At 32.7% G+C, this 24,680-nt stretch overlaps 3 protein-coding genes across 4 annotated transcripts in view; 2 read left to right on the top strand and 1 right to left on the bottom strand.

Annotated features, from left to right (window-relative positions):
- Nucleotides 1–5,041, top strand: part of LOC107568207 (RNA-binding protein 25-like) — a 16,203-nt gene extending 11,162 nt beyond the window's left edge. Inside the window, exons 11-14 of the mRNA XM_016254136.1 lie at nucleotides 2,409–2,701; nucleotides 3,648–3,746; nucleotides 4,308–4,355; nucleotides 4,437–5,041. Of these exons, the coding sequence (XP_016109622.1) occupies nucleotides 2,409–2,701; nucleotides 3,648–3,746; nucleotides 4,308–4,355; nucleotides 4,437–4,529 (533 nt within the window). The 3' untranslated portion in view covers nucleotides 4,530–5,041. The remainder of the gene's footprint in view (nucleotides 1–2,408; nucleotides 2,702–3,647; nucleotides 3,747–4,307; nucleotides 4,356–4,436) is intronic.
- Nucleotides 5,042–6,671: 1,630 nt separating this feature from the next.
- On the bottom strand, nucleotides 6,672–14,438 carry LOC107568209 (eukaryotic translation initiation factor 2 subunit 1-like). Its single transcript, XM_016254137.1, has 5 exons — nucleotides 14,326–14,438; nucleotides 11,513–11,755; nucleotides 9,418–9,497; nucleotides 9,193–9,344; nucleotides 6,672–7,151 (listed from the first exon to the last, which is right to left on the bottom strand). The coding sequence occupies exons 2-5, from the start codon at nucleotides 11,751–11,753 to the stop codon at nucleotides 7,016–7,018; spliced, it is 609 nt and encodes a 202-aa protein (XP_016109623.1). The 5' UTR covers nucleotides 11,754–11,755; nucleotides 14,326–14,438; the 3' UTR covers nucleotides 6,672–7,015.
- Nucleotides 14,439–14,840: 402 nt separating this feature from the next.
- On the top strand, nucleotides 14,841–23,286 carry LOC107568214 (V-type proton ATPase subunit D). 2 transcript variants are annotated; one of them, XM_016254149.1, is made up of 9 exons: nucleotides 14,841–15,073; nucleotides 15,920–16,037; nucleotides 16,185–16,264; nucleotides 16,353–16,420; nucleotides 16,517–16,561; nucleotides 20,156–20,259; nucleotides 20,364–20,430; nucleotides 21,154–21,232; nucleotides 22,677–23,286. In XM_016254149.1, the coding sequence occupies exons 1-9, from the start codon at nucleotides 15,033–15,035 to the stop codon at nucleotides 22,819–22,821; spliced, it is 747 nt and encodes a 248-aa protein (XP_016109635.1). In that variant the 5' UTR covers nucleotides 14,841–15,032; the 3' UTR covers nucleotides 22,822–23,286. The 2 variants fall into 2 exon arrangements, with proteins under 2 accessions (XP_016109635.1, XP_016109634.1); XM_016254148.1 differs by lacking the exons at nucleotides 14,841–15,073; nucleotides 15,920–16,037; nucleotides 16,185–16,264; nucleotides 16,353–16,420; nucleotides 16,517–16,561 and adding exons at nucleotides 17,630–17,861; nucleotides 18,699–18,816; nucleotides 18,964–19,043; nucleotides 19,132–19,199; nucleotides 19,296–19,340.
- Nucleotides 23,287–24,680: the final 1,394 nt, after the last annotated feature.

A 24,680-nucleotide genomic window follows, 5' to 3' on the forward strand; every position in this document is an offset into this window, starting at 1 on the left:
ATAAATATAAATAGAATATTAAATATATTCAAGTGTAGTATTTAAAGGAATTATATTTTCATTATTTTTTTTTTATTTTGTATTATTGAATAATAAATTAAATATATTCAAGTGAAGTGTTGAAATGAGTTACAATATTTCCTTAATTATTTTATTAATCATTTGTTATTAATGAAAAATTTAATATTCAAGTATAGCGTTTCAATTTTATTAATTGCTTTATAAATTATAAAAATATTCATATTGTATTTAAATGAGTAATATTTGATTTAAATTATTAGTCATTTGTTACTAATTATAATTTTTTTAATCAAGTGTAGTATTTAAATGAATCTTAATTATTTTAATGAATGAAAAATAAATTGGTAAATCTAATATTTAAATTTTATTATTTAAATAATTGTATTTCATTAACATTATTAATTTTTATATATATTTTATTCATAATAACTGAGTCAGTATTTTATTATTATACATTTTTTTTTCTCGCTTATCTCATTTGCAGTGTGTCATGGGACTGTTTTTGTCTTCTGTTTTTCGAATACTTGTTTTAAATGAAAGTGTGTATTGTGATTAATCTCAGTGCTGAGCGGTGTTTCGTGGCTTAAAACCTTAGTACTCCCGGAAGCAAAGTGCTCAGTGTTTTGCGCTCTTCTGTTTCACATCTTCTGCTTTTGTGTTCGTCAGATGGAGGAAGAGGCAGAGCGTTTGCGGCAGCCGCCCGTGAAGCCCGAGCCCGAGGAGGAGAGAGAGCACAAGCCCTCTCGAGAAGAGCGCGACCGAGGCCGGGAGAGAGAGCGGCGCAAGTCTCATGTCCCCTCTGACGATGATGTAGAGGAAGGGGAGGAGCTAGAGGACGAAGAGGAGGTGAAACCCTGCCTCAAACCCACCATGCGGCCCATCGTGGCCGCCCCCTCAGTGTCCTCAGCCAGCGGAAACGCCACGCCCGACACGCCCGGAGAAGAGTCGCCCTGCGGCATCATCATCCCTCATGAGAACTCTCCGCCCGAGATCCCGCTCCAGGAGGAGAACCGGCCCAAGATCGGCCTCAGCCTCAAACTAGGTGAGTTTGAGTTGAGACAGGTTTCCAATCAGGATGTTATGGCCAATAACAAATACAATCGCACAATCGAGTTGAGTTACTCTCTCTTCTGTTTTGCAAATATACTTCAAATATTCATATTCATTTATTTAATTGCACTTGAAGCATTTAAATATATTTTAATCAAATGAAAAATATAAATTTAAAATATATTCAAAATTAAAATGATAAATATATTCAAGTATAATATTTAAATGAATTAATTTTTAATATTTTTTTTATAAATTAATGAAAAATAAATTAATATGTTTAAATATGGTATTTTTGAGGAATTCTTTTTATTTATTTTTCTCATAAAAATTAAAGTTATTAATATATCCAAAAGGAATTATTTTATCTTCCTTTTTAAAATAATTTTTTATGAAAAATAAATTGATAAATATTATAGTGTGTGTATATATATATATATATATATATATATATATATATATATATATATATAAAAATAAATTTAAAAAATAAATACTATACTTGCATATATTTATCTTTTTAATTTTCAATAGAAAAAATACATTAAAATAACTCATTTAAATACTATATTTTAATATATATATATCAATGTATTTTTCATTTATAAAATAAATGTATAAAAAATAATTTTATTTATATAATTAAATTTATAAATATAAAATTTGTATTAATAATTGATCATTTATTATTTTAATTTTCATTAATTTAAATACCAAATTTAAATAGATTTATAGTTATTCGTTCATTAAGAATAACTATAAATCTATTTAAATTTGGTATTTAAATTATTAATGAAAATTAAAATAATAAATGATCAATTATTAATACAAATTTTATATTTATAAATTTAATTATATAAATAAAATTATTTTTTATACATTTATTTTATAAATGAAAAATACATTGATATATATATATTAAAATATAGTATTTAAATGAGTTATTTTAATGTATTTTTTCTATTGAAAATTAAAAAGATAAATATATGCAAGTATAGTATTTATTTTTTAAATTTATTTTTATGAAATCTAAATTCGTAGATGTATGCAAATATACTATCTAAACAAATTCTTATTTTTTTATTAATAAAAAATAAATGGATAAATATTCAACTATTGTATTTAAAAAAAAAAAAAAGACATTATTATTTTTTCATTATTTTTTATTAATGTAAATAAATAGAAGTATAGCATTTAAATGAATAATTTTATTTTCATTATGTAATGACAAATAAATATTTATATAACAATATATATCATATAAGAAATAAAATTGGTTCTTAGTGATATTTGGCTCAGTTTTCAGTAGGAAACGTTTGTCTTTATCCCGTCACAAGGTTCAGCCGGTAGCCCAGGACAGCCCAGCGTAGCCAAGCGGAAGAAGCTGGCGGTGGAGAGCGTCTTCAACCGCTTTGATGACGACGAAGTGGACGAGGCGCCTCGGAAGAGGAAGCTGGTGCCTTTAGACTACGAGGATGAGGAGAAGGGAGCAGATGTGAGCGCGGCAGCCGGCGGCAAAGGAGTCAATACAGAAGAGAAGCGCAAACACATCAAGAGTCTGATCGAGAAGATCCCCACGGCTAAACCAGAGCTCTTCAACTACCCTCTCGACTGGTCCGTCGTCGACACGGTGAGAGTGGCGCTCCAGAGCCCTCGCAAATCCACCTCATTAATCCACTTTTTTATTTTAGTTCTGTTTTATATTTTCCCATATTCGGTTTTATTTTTTTCTGTATTTTGTTTTAATAATTAAATAATGTTAGTAAATTTTACAATTTACCAACAGTGTAATTTTTCTAATTTTAGTAATTAAAAATCATGCATAGTTAATTGAGTTCATAAGACTTCAACAACGTAAAGGGTTAGTTCACCCAAAAATGAAATTAGCCCATGTTTTACTCGCCCTCAAGGCATCCTAGGTGTATGTGACTTTCTTCTTTCAGATCTCGAGGGCGAGTGAAACGTGGACCAATTTCATTTTTGGGTGAACTAACCCTTTAATATTTTATTAAAATTATAACAATAATAAGACCCTATGAAAATTATACAATTTAACAACATTTTATAAAAAAAATTCAGTTTATTAAAAGTTTAACAGGTTTTAGAAGTTTTAAAGTTTCAATCATTTTGAAGTTTTAGGTCCCTAAAAAAAATATTTTTTAATTATCAAATAGCCGTGTCTAATCAATTGAATTTATAAATCTTTAACAGCTTAATAGTTAACTTTTTTGTATATATAATAGGGCTCTATGAAATCTTTTATTTTTTCAGAAATTCTATGTTGTCTCGTAGTTTTCCTGAATTTACAATTTTTATCTAATTATCAAATATATAATATTATCAAAAACTGGTAATCATAAGGCATAAAACAACTTCTAAATGATTTTTTTGTGTGTGTAATCAAATGAAAATGGAACAATTCCTTACATTTTTTTGGTAATCAAAGTGGAGTGCAACAGTTTACTGTTAAAATTAAAACACAAAAGAAAATTGTATTAATAATAATGTTTGTGGGTTTTTCTTCTTAATTCTTGAGCTGTGTTTAATGTATAACTCATGTTACTGAATATTCACAGACCCTTATGGAGAAGCGTATTCGACCGTGGATCAATAAGAAGATCGTAGAGTACATTGGTGAAGAGGAAGCCACATTAGTTGACTTTGTTTGCACCAAGGTTAGACGTTTTATCAGGTTTCTTCATTCGAGGCTGAGCGCTGATATAAATGATTTTTAAAAACTTTTTTTTATTAATAAAAAAGAAATGGACAAATCTATTTAAATAAATTATTTCATTATTTTTTTTTAAATAATTTAAAAAAATGTATTAAACAAAAATAGTCAATTAATTTTATAAATTGACAAATGAATTGACATTCAAATCATGTTTAAATTATTATTTTTATTAATTTTGTAAAAGAAAATTATCAAAAACTAGTATTTTTATTAATTTTGTCATGTTATTTTATATGAATAAAATTAACAAAAAATAATGAAACAATTCAAATAATATTTTATTTTTTATTAATGAATAAAGTAAAAAAAATTTTTTTTTGAATATTTTAATATATTTATCCATTTGTTTGATCAATTTATAATGAAATAATTTATTTGAATACTGTATTTGAATATTTATTCACATTTTTTCTGAATAACAAATAACACTTTTAATTCAGGGCGTACTCATTAAATGCTGTAATAGATTTAAATCTCAGTAGCAATCTCTGTTTGTTCTCAGGTAATGGCCCACAGCACACCTCAAGGCATCTTGGATGATGTTGCGATGGTAAGTTTGGTCTTTTGCACCGATTTTGAAGTTGTATTTCCACAGCTACAGCATCTGAACTCTTCATCTTCGTCTCCTCAGGTGCTGGACGAAGAGGCCGAGGTCTTCATAGTTAAAATGTGGAGGTTATTGATTTACGAAACCGAAGCCAAGAAGATCGGCCTGGGGAAATGAACAAGCACCGAACGCCGATGAACTTTGCTTTTTACTTCCCGTTTGGGCCGGGAACAGCTCGTCTAGGTTTCAAAACAACTTGGGAAACTCGACCATTTCCGACCTTTGGAGTCAACACACACTGAGCCGTTTGATTTCTCACGTCCCAGACGCCCTTCAGACCGCCAGCGACGAGTGCCGAGAGGAAGAGGTTTGATTTCTCAGGGCCTTCCTGTTGAATCCGTCTTCAGCGGAGCTTCGTCTCGGCCGCTTGGCGCTTCTTTCTGAGGAAGCCGTTGTAAATTGTTACTGTAATGATTGCCAATCTCGTCTGGGTTGTGATTTTACCGTTTCTCTTCTTTTGGTCGCACTCACCAACCGAACCAAAGCGTTTTCCCCAGTTGTTTCACTAAAACTAAAGCGACTCCGTTCAGAAGCTCTCGCTAAACTGATTAACATCACAACGATTGATCGTCTTTGTTTTTGTACTTATCAGTGGATGTGTTTTGAATAAAAGTGATTCTTTTCTTTTTTTAGTAAAATCATTGTGTGCTTTTTAATGTGTCCTGATTTCAACTTTGAAGCTGTGCGTCAGTCCATACGTTTCTTTGCAACAGACCAAATGCAACGGTAAAATTAATATTTAATATTGAATATTAACTTTCCATGGGTTATTTTCAGGGTGTAAAGTGCTTAATTAGTGCACTTATTTTGGAATTATTTGTATTTTACGCAAGTGAATTCATTTATTTTACGTTTTCAAAGAAAATTACTTCTTTTGACCTGAAATCATTATTTGGTATAGTTTTTTTTTGTTGTTTTTTTTGTATTTCCCATTTTGATTTGGATTATAAAGTAGCATTTAGAAGTTTTTTTTAATGTCTATATATATACTTTTTATTAATGTTTATTAGTTTTATGTTCAAGTTCATCATAAATGAGAAAAGATTATGGTTTTATTAAACCATAATAATCCTGAAAAGCACTGGAAACATTTGTAGTACTTTAAGTAATTCGGGTCAATATTTGCCAGATTTTTTTATATATATATATATATATTTCCTTTTGTCATTATTTTTAATGTCTCTATATTACATTTTATATCAGTTTAAGTTCAAGTTAAATAAAAATGAGAACAGTTGCTTATATATATATATACATACTATTTCAACTAATTGCTAAAGCAACTGTTCTCATTTTTATTTAACTTGAACTTAAAGTTCACTGTATATCGTAGTAATAAATACCATTTATTACAGTATTGATATTTTGTTTTCTTTTTAATTTATACACATTAAATATTACATATGTATGTAATAAAATGTGTATTTTCATTACAGGTTTAGGTCTTAAATTTATTATAAGGTGGTATTAAAAAGGTCTTAAATTTAACGTGTTCAAGTCTGCAGAAACCCTGGTGTATATACACACATATATACATATTAGTTCTGTCAATTAGTCATGATTAATCACATCCAAAATAAAAGATTTGTTTACGTATGTATATGTACTGTGTATATTTAAGTATATATAAATACACATGCATGTATTTCAGAAAAATATATATTTTATATATGAAATATATTTACATATAATATAAATTATATAAATACACGTAAATATTTTCAAAATATATACTGTATGTGTGTGTGTGTATACATAAATATACAGTACACACATTACATAAACAAAAACTTTTATTCTGGATGCGATTAATCGTTTGACAGCACTAATATATACATATATACATACACAATTTTATTTGTTAATATTTATTCCAAGTAATAATTTTTTTATGGTCTTAGTTTTAGTAAATTATTACACTGAAAAGAACTGGAAAAGGTTGCAGTACTTACAATGTTTTGAAGTAAAATAAGTTTAAATGAACATTAATATACATTATGCACTAATAACTGTAATTTAATAATAATTGGGCTGTCAAGCAATTAATATTATTCAAGTTATTTACATTCTGTTCTATATTCACATAAATATTTGCTGGGAAAAACAACCAAACCAAAGAAATTTAGTTTTTTTCCCCCTTTCTCCTCAACCAAATCTTGCTTGTGTCTGTCTGACAAAACATTTAAATACTGTATTTGAAAACATTTTAATATAAATTATTTTACTATAATATATTAAAAAAAGGTTATTTTTGCCGTTTTATATTTTTTAACGCTTAAGTACAATGTAAAGTTGTACTTTCTTTCTTTCACTCAAGTATGTTTTCTGTTAGATATTTTGAGCAGAATTTTCACTCACAATACATACTTTCAAATATTATTTTACAGTAGCTTTGCAGCATGTCAATATGTAAATACAGATGCTAAATAATACAAAACTTCCAACAACTTTCCAGAATTTGATTGAGATTGAGAAACAGGTTTTACTTCACAGAAAATCACCAGCAGATCGCTGAATCAGCACAAATGTTAAGATTGATCAGAGTAGTGAAGGGTTCAGAAATCAGCGTTAGAATGTTTGTAGCATCTGAAGCACTTGTTGATCTACTCGTCTGTTTTGGCCTCCATCTCCTCAGCGTCGTCATCGCCGTCCACCTCTGCGTTCTCTCGCTCCAGACGCTCCAGCTGCCGCTGCAGTTCTGTCTCGTCTGTGTCCGTCACCACTTTCGGCTGAAGACAAACACACAATCAGAGCAAATACCTGAAATGTGCTTATATACTGCGTTGGGTTTTTTCTACTCGCTATAGTACTGCACTATGCTTTTATTTTTTTTTAAATGAAAAAGATATATAGTTTAAGAAAGCATTGCTTCACAGAGTGTTCAATGGATCTGAAAGAATGAAAACATATATATAATTATTATTTATAATTGGTACCATGTATTTATTCATTTTAATCCATTTTTAATTTTTTTTATCATTTTTTATTTATTTGTATTATTATTACTGTTATTTTAATTAATTTGTATTTATTTGAATATTTTTATGTACTAATATGTGACCCTGGAGCACAAAAGCAGTGTTAAGTCGCTGGGGGATATTTGTAGCAATGGCCAAAAAAAAACATTGTACGAGTCAAAATTATCGATTTTTCTTTTATGCCAAAAATCATTAGGATATTCATGTTCCATGAAGATATTTTGTAAATTTCTTACCGTAAATATATTAAAACTTAATTTTTGATTAGCAATATGCATTGCTAAGAACTTCATTTGGACAACTTTAAAGATGATTTTCTCAATATTTAGATTTTTTTGCACCCTCAGATTCCAGATTTTCAAATAGTTGTATCTCAGCCAAATATTGTCCTATCCTAACAAACCATACATCAATGGAAAGCTGATTTATTCAGCTTTCAGATGAGGTATACATCTCAATTTAAAAAAATTGACCCTTATGACTGGTTTTGTGGTCCAGGGTCACATTTTACTAATATTTATTATTAATTGTATGCATGTATATATAGTCAAACCAAAAATGATTCAGACACCAGATATTATTTTTAGTCAGTCACTCACACACTCATTCACACACACAGTCACTCACTCACACACTCACACTCAGTCAGTCAGTCACTCACACACTCATTCACACACAGTCACCCACTCAGTCACTCACTCACTCACACACTCACACACTCATTCATACACAGTCACTCACTCAGTCACTCACACACTCATTCAGTCAGTCACTCACTCACACACACACACACATTCACTCAGTCAGTCAGTCACACACACTCACTCACTCAGTCAGTCACTCACTCACTCACACACTCATTCACACACACAGTCAATCACTCAGTCACTCACTCACACACACACACTCATTCACACACACAGTCATTCACTCACACACACACACACACTCACTCACTCAGTCAGTCAGTCACTCACTCACACACTCATTCACACACAGTCACTCACACACTTACTCACTCAGTCAGTCACTCACATACTCATTCACACACACAGTCACTCACTCACACTCACTCACTCAGTCACTCACACACTCACTCACTCAGTCAGTCACTCACTCACTCACTCACTCACTCACTCACACACTCATTCACACACACAGTCACCCACTCAGTCACTCACTCACACACACACACTCATTCACACACACAGTCACTCAGTCACTCACACACTCATTCAGTCAGTCACTCACACACTCATTCACACAGTCACTCACTCAGTCACTCACACACTCAGTCAGTTAGTCAGTCAGTCAGTCACTCACTCACTCACACACTCACTCACTCACTCATTCACACACACAGTCACTCACACACACACACACACACACACACACACACACCCACACACCCAACCCACTAACCAACCAACCAACACACACTCTCTCTTCACCGTTCCCACATCTCAGACCTCAAATACATGAAATATTACCCTTTTTTGACATAGTTTTTGAAGTAAAGGGTAAAGAAAATACTATACAAAACTTCCTAGCAATTCCCAAGTGGTTATCAGTCTTACTTTCCCAATACAAAGAAGACCAATCTACCAATCTTTCATAACTGAACAAAAAAAGTTATAACCAGTCTGCAACCGGCCCCAGTTCTTTATTTACCCTTATAAGACACAAGGTAAAAAACACTTTCTCATTGGATCTAAGCAAATCTTACAGGTGACCTGTTTTGATCTCAAAAAAGTGAGTTGTCAGTGAAAGTTGAGGAGTTTGCATCTGTGTTGAACACTCACGACACGGCCTGTTTGAAGACGTCATAGGCGCCGTAACCGGGTTTCTTGTATTTCTCGTCAAACACCCAAGCGGTTCGCTGGAACAAACTCTCCAGCTGTTCGTCTTTAGTGTACTCCAAGACTTCAGCCACATGCCGTAAAATACTGTACACCTGCAGCACAACAACCACAACATCAAACCACAAAACATTGCCTTTTACTTCCATTTTCAATATGCATACTCACGGTTTTAGATTTGGTGAATTTATCCTCACACTTGATGGCTTCTTCCGGAGACACTCTTCTCTTGGACAAATCAATGTATCCTAAAGAAGAAAAACATGAAAATGGTCAAATGTAAAACCAGGGCTGGAAATGAACGGTGGCTTCATTTATAATGAAGCGATGCCTTTGTAAATGCCTTCGATGACAATGCACTGTTTAGATTGGTCAGCACTGAAAACGAGCCAATCAGATGCATTTAAAGTCTTCAGCGCTTAAAATGTTTTGTTGAGTGTGTGTGTTCACTGGCTGAATTCTGTGTGCTCACAAATTCTCTCATCATAATCGATAATAATGATGTATTGCAGCCATATGAGTTTTGTGTTTTTTTTAAAGTATAACTGATATAACAGAATTTGTAAACAGTTGATTTGTGTAATTATTCTATAGCTTTTGGTTCTCTGAAACTTAAAATACATTTAAAAAGGATACAGTATAAGGAAAAATCAAAAGGAAAAAAAACATTTAAAAAAATTATGAAAAACTCTGCTTCATAAAAGTGCTCAATAGATCTGAGAGACTTTTTTTTTTACAAAGTTATATATATACATCATATTTAAACAAAAGTTTGGAATATTTCAAAGTAATATTGTGCAATATTATTACAATTTAAAATAACAGTTTTTGATATGAATATATATTAAACTGTAATTTATTCCTGTGATGCGCAGCTGAATATTCAGCATCATTCCTCCAGTCTTCAGTGTCATACGATCTTCAGAAATCATGTTAATATGCTGATTTGCTGCTCAAGAAACATCTCTGATTATGTTGAAACTTGACAACATAATCATGTTGAAAACAGTGACTATTTTTGGTGAAAACCGTGACACATTTTAGTTTTCAGGATTCACAGATGAATAGAAAGTTTACAAAAGAACAGCATTTATCTGAAATAGAAAATGTTGTAACATAAATGTCTTTACCGTCACTTTTGATCCCAATGCACTGTTTAGATTGGTCAGCACTGAAAACGAGCCAATCAGATGCATTTAAAGTCTTCAGCGCTTAAAATGTTTTGTTGAGTGTGTGTGTTCACTGGCTGAATTCTGTGTGCTCACAAATTCTCTCATCATAATCGATAATAATGATGTATTGCAGCCATATGAGTTTTGTGTTTTTTTTTAAAGTATAACTGATATAACAGAATTTGTAAACAGTTGATTTGTGTAATTATTCTATAGTTTTTGGTTCTCTGAAACTTAAAATACATTTAAAAAGGATACAGTATAAGGAAAAATCAAAAGGAAAAAAAACATTTAAAAAAATTATGAAAAGCTCTGCTTCATAAAAGTGCTCAATAGATCTGAGAGACTTTTTTTTTTACAAAGTTATATATATACATCATATTTAAACAAAAGTTTGGAGTTTGGAATATTTCAAAGTAATATTGTGCAATATTATTACAATTTAAAATAACAGTTTTTGATATGAATATATAGTCAAATGTAATTTATTCCTGTGATGCGCAGCTGAATATTCAGCATCATTCCTCCAGTCTTCAGTGTCATACGATCTTCAGAAATCATGTTAATATGCTGATTTGCTGCTCAAGAAACATCTCTGATTATGTTGAAACTTGACAACATAATCATGTTGAAAACAGTGACTATTTTTGGTGAAAACCGTGACACATTTTAGTTTTCAGGATTCACAGATGAATAGAAAGTTTACAAAAGAACAGCATTTATCTGAAATAGAAAATGTTGTAACATAAATGTCTTTACCGTCACTTTTGATCCATTTAATGCATCCTTGCTGAATAAAAGAATTAATTCCTTTCTCAAAAAATAAATGCATAAATAAAAAATCTTATTTAAAATGTTTGAATGGTAGTGTATGTATGTATTGTTTTTGAAGTTTGTTGTTATTGGTAACAGTTTAAAGAGTTCTGATCGATTTAAGTGAATGGTATCTGACATTAAAGACAACACAGATACAATTAATAAAGTAATGATAAAATCAACAAATTCCTGAATGGAGAAGTGAATGTCTGATTCTGACCCTGACTGAACCTCTCTCTCTCTCTCTCTCTCTCTGTCTCTGCATTGATGCTCACCCTTCTCTTTGTCCACTCTGATGACCACCACACATTCGTTGCGTCCGATGCGGATGAGTTTGTTGATGGAGCGGATGCGTCTGCGGGACAGTTCGCTCAGCAGGATCATGCCCTCGATGTTGTTGTACTCCAGCAGACTGACATACGCACCCATCTCAGCGATGGAGCGCACGTTCACCATCACCACATCCTCCACCTCGGGGAAGCGGTGCTGATAAAACCTACAGCTGAGGCCCGGCATCTCTACGCAACACAATACATGCACAACATCAGTCCTACGCTTTTATTTACTTTATGTCTTGACTTGCATATATATTTGTTTTTTTGTAAATTATTTTTATTGATTTAATTTCAAATTATTTTCAAAATAACAATTTTTTTTAAATTTCAGGTTTTTGAAATGTACTTTTTTTTGGTCTTTTATGTGACTTTGAAGACAAAAGCTTGTTCAAAATATACAATGAGACCATATCAAACCAATGCAGGTGACGACTAGTAATTCTTTATTTAGCACAAGACTAACAGCATTCATCTTTTTCAGATCTGACATCTGATTTTTTTTCCATTAGTCCTATTAGATACGTAATCAAATGCTTTTCAATCTTTTTTTATTATTTATTTATTTTTTATTTAGTCATTTAGCAGATGCTTTTATCCAAAGCGACTTACAAATGAGGACAATAAAAGCAGTCAAAACTAACAAAAGAGCAACAATATATAAGTGCAAATGACAAGTCTTGGTTAGCCTAACACAGTACACGTAGCAAGGTGTGTATATATATATATATTGTACACACACACATACACACACACACACACACACATACACACACACACAAAGAAAAACAAGTACACACACACACACACATACACACACACACACACACACATACACACACACACACACACACATACACACACACACACACACACATACACACACACACACACACACATACACACACACACACACACACATACACACACACACAAAGAAAAACAAGTAGATAGAATAGAAAAAATAGAAAGCTAAACTTTGTTTGTTTTTTTTAATAATAAAAAAATAATAATAAAAAAGTAAATCTTTTAGATGCCACACAAACCCAAGTACGATCATTCTGATGTGAGGGCAGCTATATGTTTTCATGTATAAAGAACCAATTTATACTGTAAAAATTACATTTATATTCTAAATATGACTTAGAAAATATTTAGTTTGTATCAAGTTTTTTTTTTTAAATAATTCAAAAAATATCTTTGCTACTCACTATTAAAATAACAAAAAATAACTATATATATATATATATAAAACAAACTACTAAAACTAACAAAACACACAACAAATATACTAAATAATAAATAAAATATAAACAAAAATAAAAACTTCTTTAAAATAATAATACAAATAATTACGTTAGAATAACACTGCTCAATATAGTACAATACTGTGCGTTATTTTATTTCAACTAATTCTTTATTGAGCACAAGACTAACAGCATTCATCTTTTTCAGATCTGACATCTGATTTTTTTTCCATTAGTCCTATTAGATACGTAATCAAATGCTTTTCAATCTTTTTTTATTATTTTTTTTTTTTTTATTTAGTCATTTAGCAGATGCTTTTATCCAAAGCGACTTACAAATGAGGACAATAAAAGCAGTTAAAACTAACAAAAGAGCAACAATATATAAGTGCAAATGACAAGTCTTGGTTAGCCTAACACAGTACACGTAGCAAGGTGTGTATATATATATATTGTACACACACACATACACACACACACACACACACATACACACACACACAAAGAAAAACAAGTAGATAGAATAAGGTTTGTAGAAAGCTAAACTTTGTTTGTTTTTTTTAATAATAAAAAAATAATAATAAAAAAGTAAATCTTTTAGATGCCACACAAACCCAAGTACGATCATTCTGATGTGAGGGCAGCTATATGTTTTCATGTATAAAGAACCAATTTATACTGTAAAAATTACATTTATATTCTAAATATGACTTAGAAAATATTTAGTTTGTATCAAGTTTTTTTTTTTAAATAATTCAAAAAATATCTTTGCTACTCACTATTAAAATAACAAAAAATAACTATATATATATATATATAAAACAAACTACTAAAACTAACAAAACACACAACAAATATACTAAATAATAAATAAAATATAAACAAAAATAAAAACTTCTTTAAAATAATAATACAAATAATTACGTTAGAATAACACTGCTCAATATAGTACAATACTGTGCGTTATTTTATTTCAACATATTTATTAAATGTATCATTTATACGTTATATATTTGTATTTGTTTTTTTACATTTTAATCAGTTGTATTATTTGTATTTTAAAAATGTGATTATTATTTTCATCTCAATATCATTGTATTATTTATTTTAATCTTATGCCTATTATTTATTTATTTAATTTTCCCCAGACTTTTTTTTTCCAGGTCTACAGTTTTCTGTATATTGTAAACAGTGTATTATTATTATTTTTTATTTTTTTTTGATATCTTGTATATTGCATAACGTGTAATTTTCTGATGAATGTTGCACTGTTCACATAAACTACACAATGTATAAATATTAATTTCGCTGAAGATATCAAAAAGTACATTATCTATCTATCTGTTCGGGCATCTATTCATCTATTTATTGATCTGTTCATCAGTGCAGAGTACATGCGCGCGTGCGGTACATGTCGTTTGACAGCAGCCATTAAAACCCTCATATCATCCCCAAAACCAGCTCAACATGAGCCAAACTAGCACGGACGTAAAGTGAACTCAGTCCCACCTGACAGGTGTCACAATCGGCTCACTTTAAACCCTTTAAATCTCTAGAAACGGTCGTTTTCTGCGAGCGTTAGTTGCCCCGACCAGTGAACACAACAGGGATGCTGCTTCAAGAACGCTGTCAACCACACTTCAAAATAAAAGTCACTTATGCATATTTTTAGGAGGAGATTTTAACTATAAAACAGATTAGATATAAAGAATAAAGAATACGTATTGTTTCTTACGGTCGTTCCGTTTTAAAAAATAAAATAAAAATCATCTTATATCCTCCGATGTACACACGGATGTACCGTTAGCAGACCAAACACCGTCAAAAAGTTCTTCAAGCCAAAAAAATAAAAATAAAAATAATAAATAAAAATAAATAAATTCAACACCAAGCGAAATCAATTAAATAAGTGCAAATTATTTGGAGGGAAACCGAACTAAATTGCTTTACCGTCATTACTGTTGACCGTTATTTTGAAATGTGAATCCCACCACGTACGGAATTGACGCTGACCAATCGCTGCGTTCAGAAGGAATCACATGACCTCCAGTCAGCTGATCAAATCCTGCGTCCTGTAGCTAGGGTCACAGCGATGGTGTTATAGTCATTTAATCGTGATATTAAATAAACTCGCACTATATTTAAACGATTTATTCGACGATTTCAACAGCAAAGCGTCTCAGTAGTTTGATACAGCGTTTCAATAAAGACGAAAGATGTCCGGAAAAGATCGAATCGACGTTTTCCCCTCTAGAATGTGAGTATTCGGCCAAAACAGATTCATTATTTTCAATCGTGCATGAGTGACAGCATTTGCTATAAACATATTTGAGCAGTTTATGCTTTTAGAAAGCAGTTACAATCTCAAAGCACGAACTAAGATGACACTGAATGCGCCGGAGTCGTGCATCCTCTAGCTTTTATGACTTGATCAGAGATAAAGAGTCATAGAAAGCTTCTGCATTATGCTAAATGTACATTGTTTTACACAAATAGTTAATAAAATATCTTTAATATTTGTATATATATTGTGTTTTGATGTAGCTGAATTGTAGATGTACGCATTTTAAATATATGATGTATTTTATGTTTTTGACAATATTAGTCATTTATCAGACGCTTTTATCCAAAGCAAATTAAATATATAAACACGCATATCATATTTGCCAATGTTGTCAATATATTATTACGCAGCTACATTTCGTCTGTAGAGTATTAAATGTATAACTCGATATGATGGATGATAATATTCAAGATGTGTTTTGAAACTAAATCTTGCAGTCATTTTAAGTGGACTCAGAAGAGGAAGTGATATTATTCACAGTCATGTGAGCCCTTTACTGCCCAGCAGTCTACTGACCAGAACTGAGAGATACTGAACAGAAATACATAGTGTATATAGTGGTTGTAACCTATAAGAACAATAAATAATCACATTAGAATAATAAAATATATGCTAAAGTACATATGCATAGTCAGTATGACCAAAAATGTAACTATATGAGAATTGCATTATTAAATAGTCATAAATCTCCCTTTATATTCATGGCCTGTGTACGTTTATTGCTGTTGGTTTGTTATGTGTTATTGTGTGTTGCATCAGGGCTCAGACCATTATGAAAGCTCGACTGAAAGGAGCTCAAACTGGCCGGAATTTGCTGAAGAAGAAAGCTGATGCTCTGTCCATGCGATTTCGGCAGATTCTTCGAAAAATCATTGAGGTTTAACACCATACCTATGCTTTTATTTTAGACATGTTTATTTGTTAGACATGTTGACTTTGTTTGTCGCTTATTTTTTTATTTCATATTATTTTCAAAGTACTTTTTTGTGTCTTTTTAACAACGATGTGACTTTTAATTTTTCAGACTAAGACGCTGATGGGAGAGGTGATGAGAGAAGCCGCCTTTTCATTAGCTGAGGCCAAATTTGCTGCTGGTGACTTCAGGTAGTTCAGTTTTTCATAGATATGATGCATCACGGGAAGAATCGGATAGCAGATCTCACTCGATGTGTTTGAATTCTGTCCCATCAAGTACTACGGTCATTCAGAACGTGAACAAGGCCCAGGTGAAGGTCAGAGCAAAAAAGGACAATGTTGCAGGTTCGCTAGCTAAATCATTTTTAGTAACAACAAAACTGGCAGATTTCTTCTGTAGTTGCTCACCTCATCATGAGTGTCACCTGTGTTTGTTCTCAGGAGTTACTCTACCGGTGTTTGAGCATTACCAGGAGGGAGGAGACAGTAAGAATCCTGTTCTCTTCAATAGTTCAGCCAAAAATTAAAATGCATTCACCCTCAGGCCATCCAAGATTAGGATGAGTTTGTGTCTTCATCAGATTTGGAGAAATGTAGCATTGCATCAGTGTCTCATCAATGGATGCTCTGTAGTGAATGGGTGCCGTCAGAACGAGAGTCCAAACAGCTGATAAAAACATCACAAGTAATTTTTCCAGGTCTACAGTTTTCTGTATATTGTAAACAGTGTATTATTATTATTTTTTATTTTTTTTTGATATCTTGTATATTGCATAACGTGTAATTTTCTGATGAATGTTGCACTGTTCACATAAACTACACAATGTATAAATATTAATTTCGCTGAAGATATCAAAAAGTACATTATCTATCTATCTGTTCGGGCATCTATTCATCTATTTATTGATCTGTTCATCAGTGCAGAGTACATGCGCGCGTGCGGTACATGTCGTTTGACAGCAGCCATTAAAACCCTCATATCATCCCCAAAACCAGCTCAACATGAGCCAAACTAGCACGGACGTAAAGTGAACTCAGTCCCACCTGACAGGTGTCACAATCGGCTCACTTTAAACCCTTTAAATCTCTAGAAACGGTCGTTTTCTGCGAGCGTTAGTTGCCCCGACCAGTGAACACAACAGGGATGCTGCTTCAAGAACGCTGTCAACCACACTTCAAAATAAAAGTCACTTATGCATATTTTTAGGAGGAGATTTTAACTATAAAACAGATTAGATATAAAGAATAAAGAATACGTATTGTTTCTTACGGTCGTTCCGTTTTAAAAAATAAAATAAAAATCATCTTATATCCTCCGATGTACACACGGATGTACCGTTAGCAGACCAAACACCGTCAAAAAGTTCTTCAAGCCAAAAAAATAAAAATAATAAATAAAAATAAATAAATTCAACACCAAGCGAAATCAATTAAATAAGTGCAAATTATTTGGAGGGAAACCGAACTAAATTGCTTTACCGTCATTACTGTTGACCGTTATTTTGAAATGTGAATCCCACCACGTACGGAATTGACGCTGACCAATCGCTGCGTTCAGAAGGAATCACATGACCTCCAGTCAGCTGATCAAATCCTGCGTCCTGTAGCTAGGGTCACAGCGATGGTGTTATAGTCATTTAATCGTGATATTAAATAAACTCGCACTATATTTAAACGATTTATTCGACGATTTCAACAGCAAAGCGTCTCAGTAGTTTGATACAGCGTTTCAATAAAGACGAAAGATGTCCGGAAAAGATCGAATCGACGTTTTCCCCTCTAGAATGTGAGTATTCGGCCAAAACAGATTCATTATTTTCAATCGTGCATGAGTGACAGCATTTGCTATAAACATATTTGAGCAGTTTATGCTTTTAGAAAGCAGTTACAATCTCAAAGCACGAACTAAGATGACACTGAATGCGCCGGAGTCGTGCATCCTCTAGCTTTTATGACTTGATCAGAGATAAAGAGTCATAGAAAGCTTCTGCATTATGCTAAATGTACATTGTTTTACACAAATAGTTAATAAAATATCTTTAATATTTGTATATATATTGTGTTTTGATGTAGCTGAATTGTAGATGTACGCATTTTAAATATATGATGTATTTTATGTTTTTGACAATATTAGTCATTTATCAGACGCTTTTATCCAAAGCAAATTAAATATATAAACACGCATATCATATTTGCCAATGTTGTCAATATATTATTACGCAGCTACATTTCGTCTGTAGAGTATTAAATGTATAACTCGATATGATGGATGACAATATTCAAGATGTGTTTTGAAACTAAATCTTGCAGTCATTTTAAGTGGACTCAGAAGAGGAAGTGATATTATTCACAGTCATGTGAGCCCTCTACTACTACTGACCAGAACTGAGAGATACTGAACAGAAATACATAGTGTATATAGTGGTTGTAACCTATAAGAACAATAAATAATCACATTAGAATAATAAAATATATGCTAAAGTACATATGCATAGTCAGTATGACCAAAAATGTAACTATATGAGAATTGCATTATTAAATAGTCATAAATCTCCCTTTATATTCATGGCCTGTGTACGTTTATTGCTGTTGGTTTGTTATGTGTTATTGTGTGTTGCATCAGGGCTCAGACCATTATGAAAGCTCGACTGAAAGGAGCTCAAACTGGCCGGAATTTGCTGAAGAAGAAAGCTGATGCTCTGTCCATGCGATTTCGGCAGATTCTTCGAAAAATCATTGAGGTTTAACACCATACCTATGCTTTTATTTTAGACATGTTTATTTGTTAGACATGTTGACTTTGTTTGTCGCTTATTTTTTTATTTCATATTATTTTCAAAGTACTTTTTTGTGTCTTTTTAACAACGATGTGACTTTTAATTTTTCAGACTAAGACGCTGATGGGAGAGGTGATGAGAGAAGCCGCCTTTTCATTAGCTGAGGCCAAATTTGCTGCTGGTGACTTCAGGTAGTTCAGTTTTTCATAGATATGATGCATCACGGGAAGAATCGGATAGCAGATCTCACTCGATGTGTTTGAATTCTGTCCCATCAAGTACTACGGTCATTCAGAACGTGAACAAGGCCCAGGTGAAGGTCAGAGCAAAAAAGGACAATGTTGCAGGTTCGCTAGCTAAATCATTTTTAGTAACAACAAAACTGGCAGATTTCTTCTGTAGTTGCTCACCTCATCATGAGTGTCACCTGTGTTTGTTCTCAGGAGTTACTCTACCGGTGTTTGAGCATTACCAGGAGGGAGGAGACAGTAAGAATCCTGTTCTCTTCAATAGTTCAGCCAAAAATTAAAATGCATTCACCCTCAGGCCATCCAAGATTAGGATGAGTTTGTGTCTTCATCAGGTTTGGAGAAATGTAGCATTGCATCAGTGTCTCATCAATGGATGCTCTGTAGTGAATGGGTGCCGTCAGAACGAGAGTCCAAACAGCTGATAAAAACATCACAAGTAATCCACTCCAGTCCATCAGTTAACATCTATTCAGATGAAAACTGCGTGTTTGCCATTATTAATGCATTTGAACTTCTGGCTAAAATATAATTCCATAATAACGCTTCCTCCAGTGAAAGTCCATCTCATGTTGTCTCTCTCACATCAAAATCCAGCCACATATTTGTTTAGAGCTGTTTTGGCTTGTAAACAGTGCTTGACCTGTGCAGATTTCTCTCTTGATTCAGACCAGACCACTTTTTCACTGGAGGAAGTGTTATTGTAGATTATAGACTCGTATTTTAGCTGGAAGCAACGGTTTGAAGTGAAAACCATCTTAAAGATGGATTCGTTTCTTACAAACATGCATCTTTTGGCTTCATAAGACATTAACTGATGGTCTGGAGTGGTGTGGATTACTTTTTAATCGCTGTTTGGACTCTCATTCTGACGGCACCCATTCACTGCAGAGGATCCATTGCTGAGAAAGTGATGCAATGCTACATTTCTCCAAATCTGATGAAGAAACAAACTCATCTGCATCTTGGATGGCCTGAGGGTAATAGCAAATACCTGTGAAAAAGCATAATACTGAAGATCATTTGAACACATCATCATTTTTTCTTCTCTGCAGGTTATGAGCTCACTGGGCTGGCCAGAGGTGGAGAGCAGCTGTCTCGGCTCAAGAGGAACTACGCCAAAGCCGTCGAGCTTCTTGTAGAGCTGGCCTCACTGCAGGTATGAATATTTGTATCCATATCCACAAAAGAAAATGTAAAAATCTTCATTTTTTGATGTAGAACATTGTTAATCAATGTCTTATGTGATTCATTCACATACAGACCTCTTTTGTGACGCTGGACGAGGCCATCAAGATCACAAACCGCCGTGTGAACGCCATCGAGCACGGTGAGATCTCACAGCCACCTCTGAAGAGAATGAACCTTCAGGCTTCTTTTAAAGTGCCCCTATTATATGTAATGAATGTTCATATTTTGGTTTTGGGCGTCTCCAACAACAGGTTGACATGCATGCAAGGTCAATAAACACTTTCATTGTCTTATAACATGCATTTATTTTTACCTTATTTGCTCAACGACTCCTAGACGATTCGCTCAATGATTAATTTTTCCAAAGCCCTCCTTTGCGTGACGCTAATCTGCGGTGATTGGTCCGATTGGTCTCATTTTCATTTCATCTCGCCTGTAATGCCTGATAAAGCAGCGTTTGTGAGCGCAGTGCTGCTTTGTGTACAGCGTTACCGGGGAAATCGCTATTTTACTGCTCCAAAAGCGCCACCTAGTGGCAAAGAATGAATTCGCATTTTCATTCAGACCAACCGGAAAAGATCAACAAGTGGACGGGCAATATGCTAATGTTTCATGTTGACGTCAACATGAAACGACTTGTGATTCGTTTTAAAAACGACTCGTTTCAGTGATTCAGAGTCCACTCTTTCTTTTGAGAGACAATAACTTTATACACGGTGCACTTTCAGATTTAGAACTTTGCAGGATGTTTTCTCTCAATTAGAGCTGTGTTACACACTGCTTGAAAGGTTATTTTCAAAAATCCATAATAGGGGCACTTTAAAAGCACTATAACATGACGCTCTTATGTTTTTCCTCTCAGTGATTATTCCCAGGATCGAGCGCACGCTCACGTACATCATTACTGAGCTGGATGAACGGGAGCGAGAGGAATTCTACCGGTGAGACCGTAGTGCAATAGAGCAGCATCATGTGACGACAATGTAGCATGCTTCTGTTTCAAACATGCATTGCTTTGGCTATATCAGTGTTATTTTAATATCAAGATACTATTGTAGTTTCAAATGAGTTTATATTTTGTTTTCATTTTAATTGCAATCAAAGTTTTAGTCATTTTGGTGTGTTTTTGACATTATCTTTAAATTATATCTATATTTTTTATTTATTTAAATAAACTACGTTTTATGTATTTCAGTTATTTTAGTATTTAAACTAAATGAAAGTAAGAAATATTGCCTTGTCAACTAGTTGAAATAAGTTTCAGGTCAATTAAAGACCCTTAAAGAAATAAGGGTCCATTTTTTTTTTTATTGAAATTTATAGATCAAAGCTGAATAAATAAGCTTTCCATTGATGTATGGTTTGTTAGAATAGGACAATATTTGGCCGAGATACAACTATTTGAAATTCTGGAATCTGAGGGTGCAAAAAAATCTAAATATTGAGAAAATCATCTTTAAAGTTGTTCAAATGAAGTTCTTAGCAATGCATATTACTAATCAAAAATTAAGTTTTGATATATTTACAGTAGGAAATTTACAAAATATCTTCACGGAACATGATTTAATATCCTAATGATTTTTGGCATAAAAGAAAAATAAATTTTGACCCATACAATGTATTTTTGGCAATTGCTACAAATATACCCCAGCGACTTGAGACCAGTGTCACATATATGATATTGACTTATGTAGCAAAAAAATCAATAGGTATTAGAAAGAGACTGTTATTGGAGTTTGCCGATACAATAATAATTTGTTTAAAGAATGGTAATAACCAGATTATTGTGCTGATACTGGTAAATCTATATATTAAACATGTTAAGTAATGTTCTTATTCGTTCCTTGATAAACAATCCCAAAATGCACCAGGACTCTTATTTTGAAAGGTCTTTGTCTTACTACTTCCAGCTGCTCTTTCAGAAGAGGAGGGCAATAATGTGTACTGTAACAACTATCTGCAACATCTATCAATAGAAACATCATCAAATAAATTCATAATTTATCATAAGTAATCACTTGTCATAAATGCATGTTAATGATAGTGATTTGCCTTGGAAAGGCAAAGCATTCAAGTGTAATTAATACAATTTGTTTAGCAGTTGATCACATTAGGCAGCATTGTGATTCCTGTTTTTCCATCCCCAATTTTAAGATCTCTTAAAATGATCATTTAGACTTTCGTTACACCATTTTTAGAGATTTCTGTGACCTCAAATCGAAGGCTTTTTAAGCACCCGTGGAGACATAGAATGTTTTTGGCAGTTCAAATGAAATTAGATATTAACATTATATAAATGAATAGAATATATATATATTAATACAGTCCAAAATCAGATATTCAGAATATCCACCAAGCCTTGATCCTCCCGTTTTGCCATCGCAGGCTCAAGAAGATCCAGGAGAAGAAGAAGCAGCACCGTGAGAGGACGGAGAAGGAGATCGCCCAGCGTTTGGCGGCACTGGGGCCGATCTCAGAGCCCATGAACATGCTAAACGAAGAGGCCGACGAGGACCTGCTGTTTGAATGAACCACGTCATATTTATGCTTTGTGCCTGTAAGGCCGAGCTTCACATGAAAAGAGGAAGCTCTTGTTTTGTGTGTATGTTGGTGCTCTGTCACGTTTTTTTGTTTAGGCGAATAGAACATATATCACAGACGCTGTAAAAATGTGTATCCAGAAACTGTTTAAAGTGCAAGGATTTTTTATGTTTGAACAGAAAAGAAAAGCTGTCAAATGAATTCAAATGATCATGCCACGCTCCAGTCTTATTGCATGCGTGTTCAAACGGTTAGCTAGTGTGTGATAACGGAGAATATTCTGTGACGTACCAAACTTCTCTGAGTTTTTGCAGAAACTGTTCAGTGTTGACACAATCCTTACCGAACCTCAGCCCAGATTCTTCCACATGCCCAGATGTTTGTTCTCAGTGCAAATGTGTACCCAGATTTCACTTCCTGTGAATTTAATTTCAATAAATGTTGAAAATGGTCATTTTTCTGTTGATTCTTTTTTGTGTGATGTACACTGTTGAAGTGCTGAGATTTCCTAGCCTTTCAGTATTTCACATTGTAGACTTCAAATGGGTTGCAAACGCATGTTGATTATAAACTTTTTCAAATCAGCTGAAGGTTTTGAAAGCTTGTTTCTGCCACAGGATTAAAAATATAAAGGTAATAGCAGGTTTTTAATATCACAATTGTGATATATAAACTCAAAATTGTGAGAAAAAAAAGTCAGAATTGTGTAATTAAAATTGACAAAAACAAAAAAATCAATTGTGAGAAAAAAAAAGAATTGAGGTATCCAGTGGCAGAAAGGGCTTCCATATAAAGTAAATGCTGCATTATATCAAACAATATTATATTAAAATGTACAAAAAAAAAAATCAAATTCACATATTCACTACATTTCATTGCAAAAAGAATTAAAGCAAGAAATAAAGAGTCGCTTCAGTGGTTTTGCACTCAAAATATCAAGCGTCGCATACCATTACACCATTTAACTTTTTTAATGAAAAACAATTTTAACATTTTATTTTAACGTTTTGATTTAGGTATTGTCAAATTATATATTCAACAAGTTTTACATTTCAACAACGTCATTAATGTGTAATACATCACCTTACTATAAGAACATGGAAATGGACTTAAAGCTATACGAAACTGCTCTCAAATATCCTCCATGCTGAGGAAATATTTTGAAGATATGCGACTATGTTTCGAATTTTTCTTTTCTTTTTAAATTTTTTTTACAGGTATGGAAATGTTGGAGGTCGAATACTACAAACACAAAATACTGTAATAAAACAATATTGCAGAAATCTCCACAAATCTTATAGAACATATACTGCAGCATCTTAGGCTTCTTTGGAATGGAAAAATAGTGTACTGCATACTGTGCGGGATGTACAGCATACTATATTTATGTGAATACATAAATGTAATTTATGGATTCTCATGAATTAGTATGTTTAAAAGAATATTTCACCCAAAAATGAAAATTTGCTGAAAAATTCGCTCACCCTCAGGCCATCTGAGATGTAGATGTGTGTCATTAATGTGTAATACATCACCTTACTATAAGAACATGGAAATGGACTTAAAGCTATATGAAACTGCTCTCAAATATCCTCCATGCTGAGGAAATATTTTGAAGATATGCGACTATGTTTCGAATTTTTCTTTTCTTTTTAATTTTTTTTACAGGTATGGAAATGTTGGAGGTCGAATACTACAAACACAAAATACTGTAATAAAACAATATTGCAGAAATCTCCACAAATCTTATAGAACATATACTGCAGCATCTTAGGCTTCTTTGGAATGGAAAAATAGTGTACTGCATACTGTGCGGGATGTACAGCATACTATATTTATGTGAATACA

This window comes from Sinocyclocheilus grahami, unplaced genomic scaffold, assembly GCF_001515645.1.
Source record: "Sinocyclocheilus grahami isolate Dianchi unplaced genomic scaffold, SAMN03320097.WGS_v1.1 scaffold1225.1, whole genome shotgun sequence".
In the NCBI taxonomy this organism is placed as follows: domain Eukaryota; kingdom Metazoa; phylum Chordata; class Actinopteri; order Cypriniformes; family Cyprinidae; genus Sinocyclocheilus; species Sinocyclocheilus grahami.

What these genes read in the sequence shown, in the direction of transcription:
- LOC107568209 (XM_016254137.1), bottom strand. Translation starts at nt 11,753, where the DNA reads ATGCCGGGCCTCAGCTGTAGGTTTTATCAGCACCGCTTCCCCGAGGTG. An exon ending in CAGAGTGGACAAAGAGAAGG is followed by an intron (nt 9,498 to 11,512) that starts GTGAGCATCAAT and finishes TTTCTTCTTTAG; the next exon opens with GATACATTGATTTGTCCAAG. An exon ending in AATTCACCAAATCTAAAACC is followed by an intron (nt 9,345 to 9,417) that starts GTGAGTATGCAT and finishes GTTGTGCTGCAG; the next exon opens with GTGTACAGTATTTTACGGCA.
- LOC107568214 (XM_016254149.1), top strand. Translation starts at nt 15,033, where the DNA reads ATGTCCGGAAAAGATCGAATCGACGTTTTCCCCTCTAGAAT. An exon ending in TTCTTCGAAAAATCATTGAG is followed by an intron (nt 16,038 to 16,184) that starts GTTTAACACCAT and finishes TTAATTTTTCAG; the next exon opens with ACTAAGACGCTGATGGGAGA. An exon ending in TTACCAGGAGGGAGGAGACA is followed by an intron (nt 16,562 to 20,155) that starts GTAAGAATCCTG and finishes TCTTCTCTGCAG; the next exon opens with GTTATGAGCTCACTGGGCTG.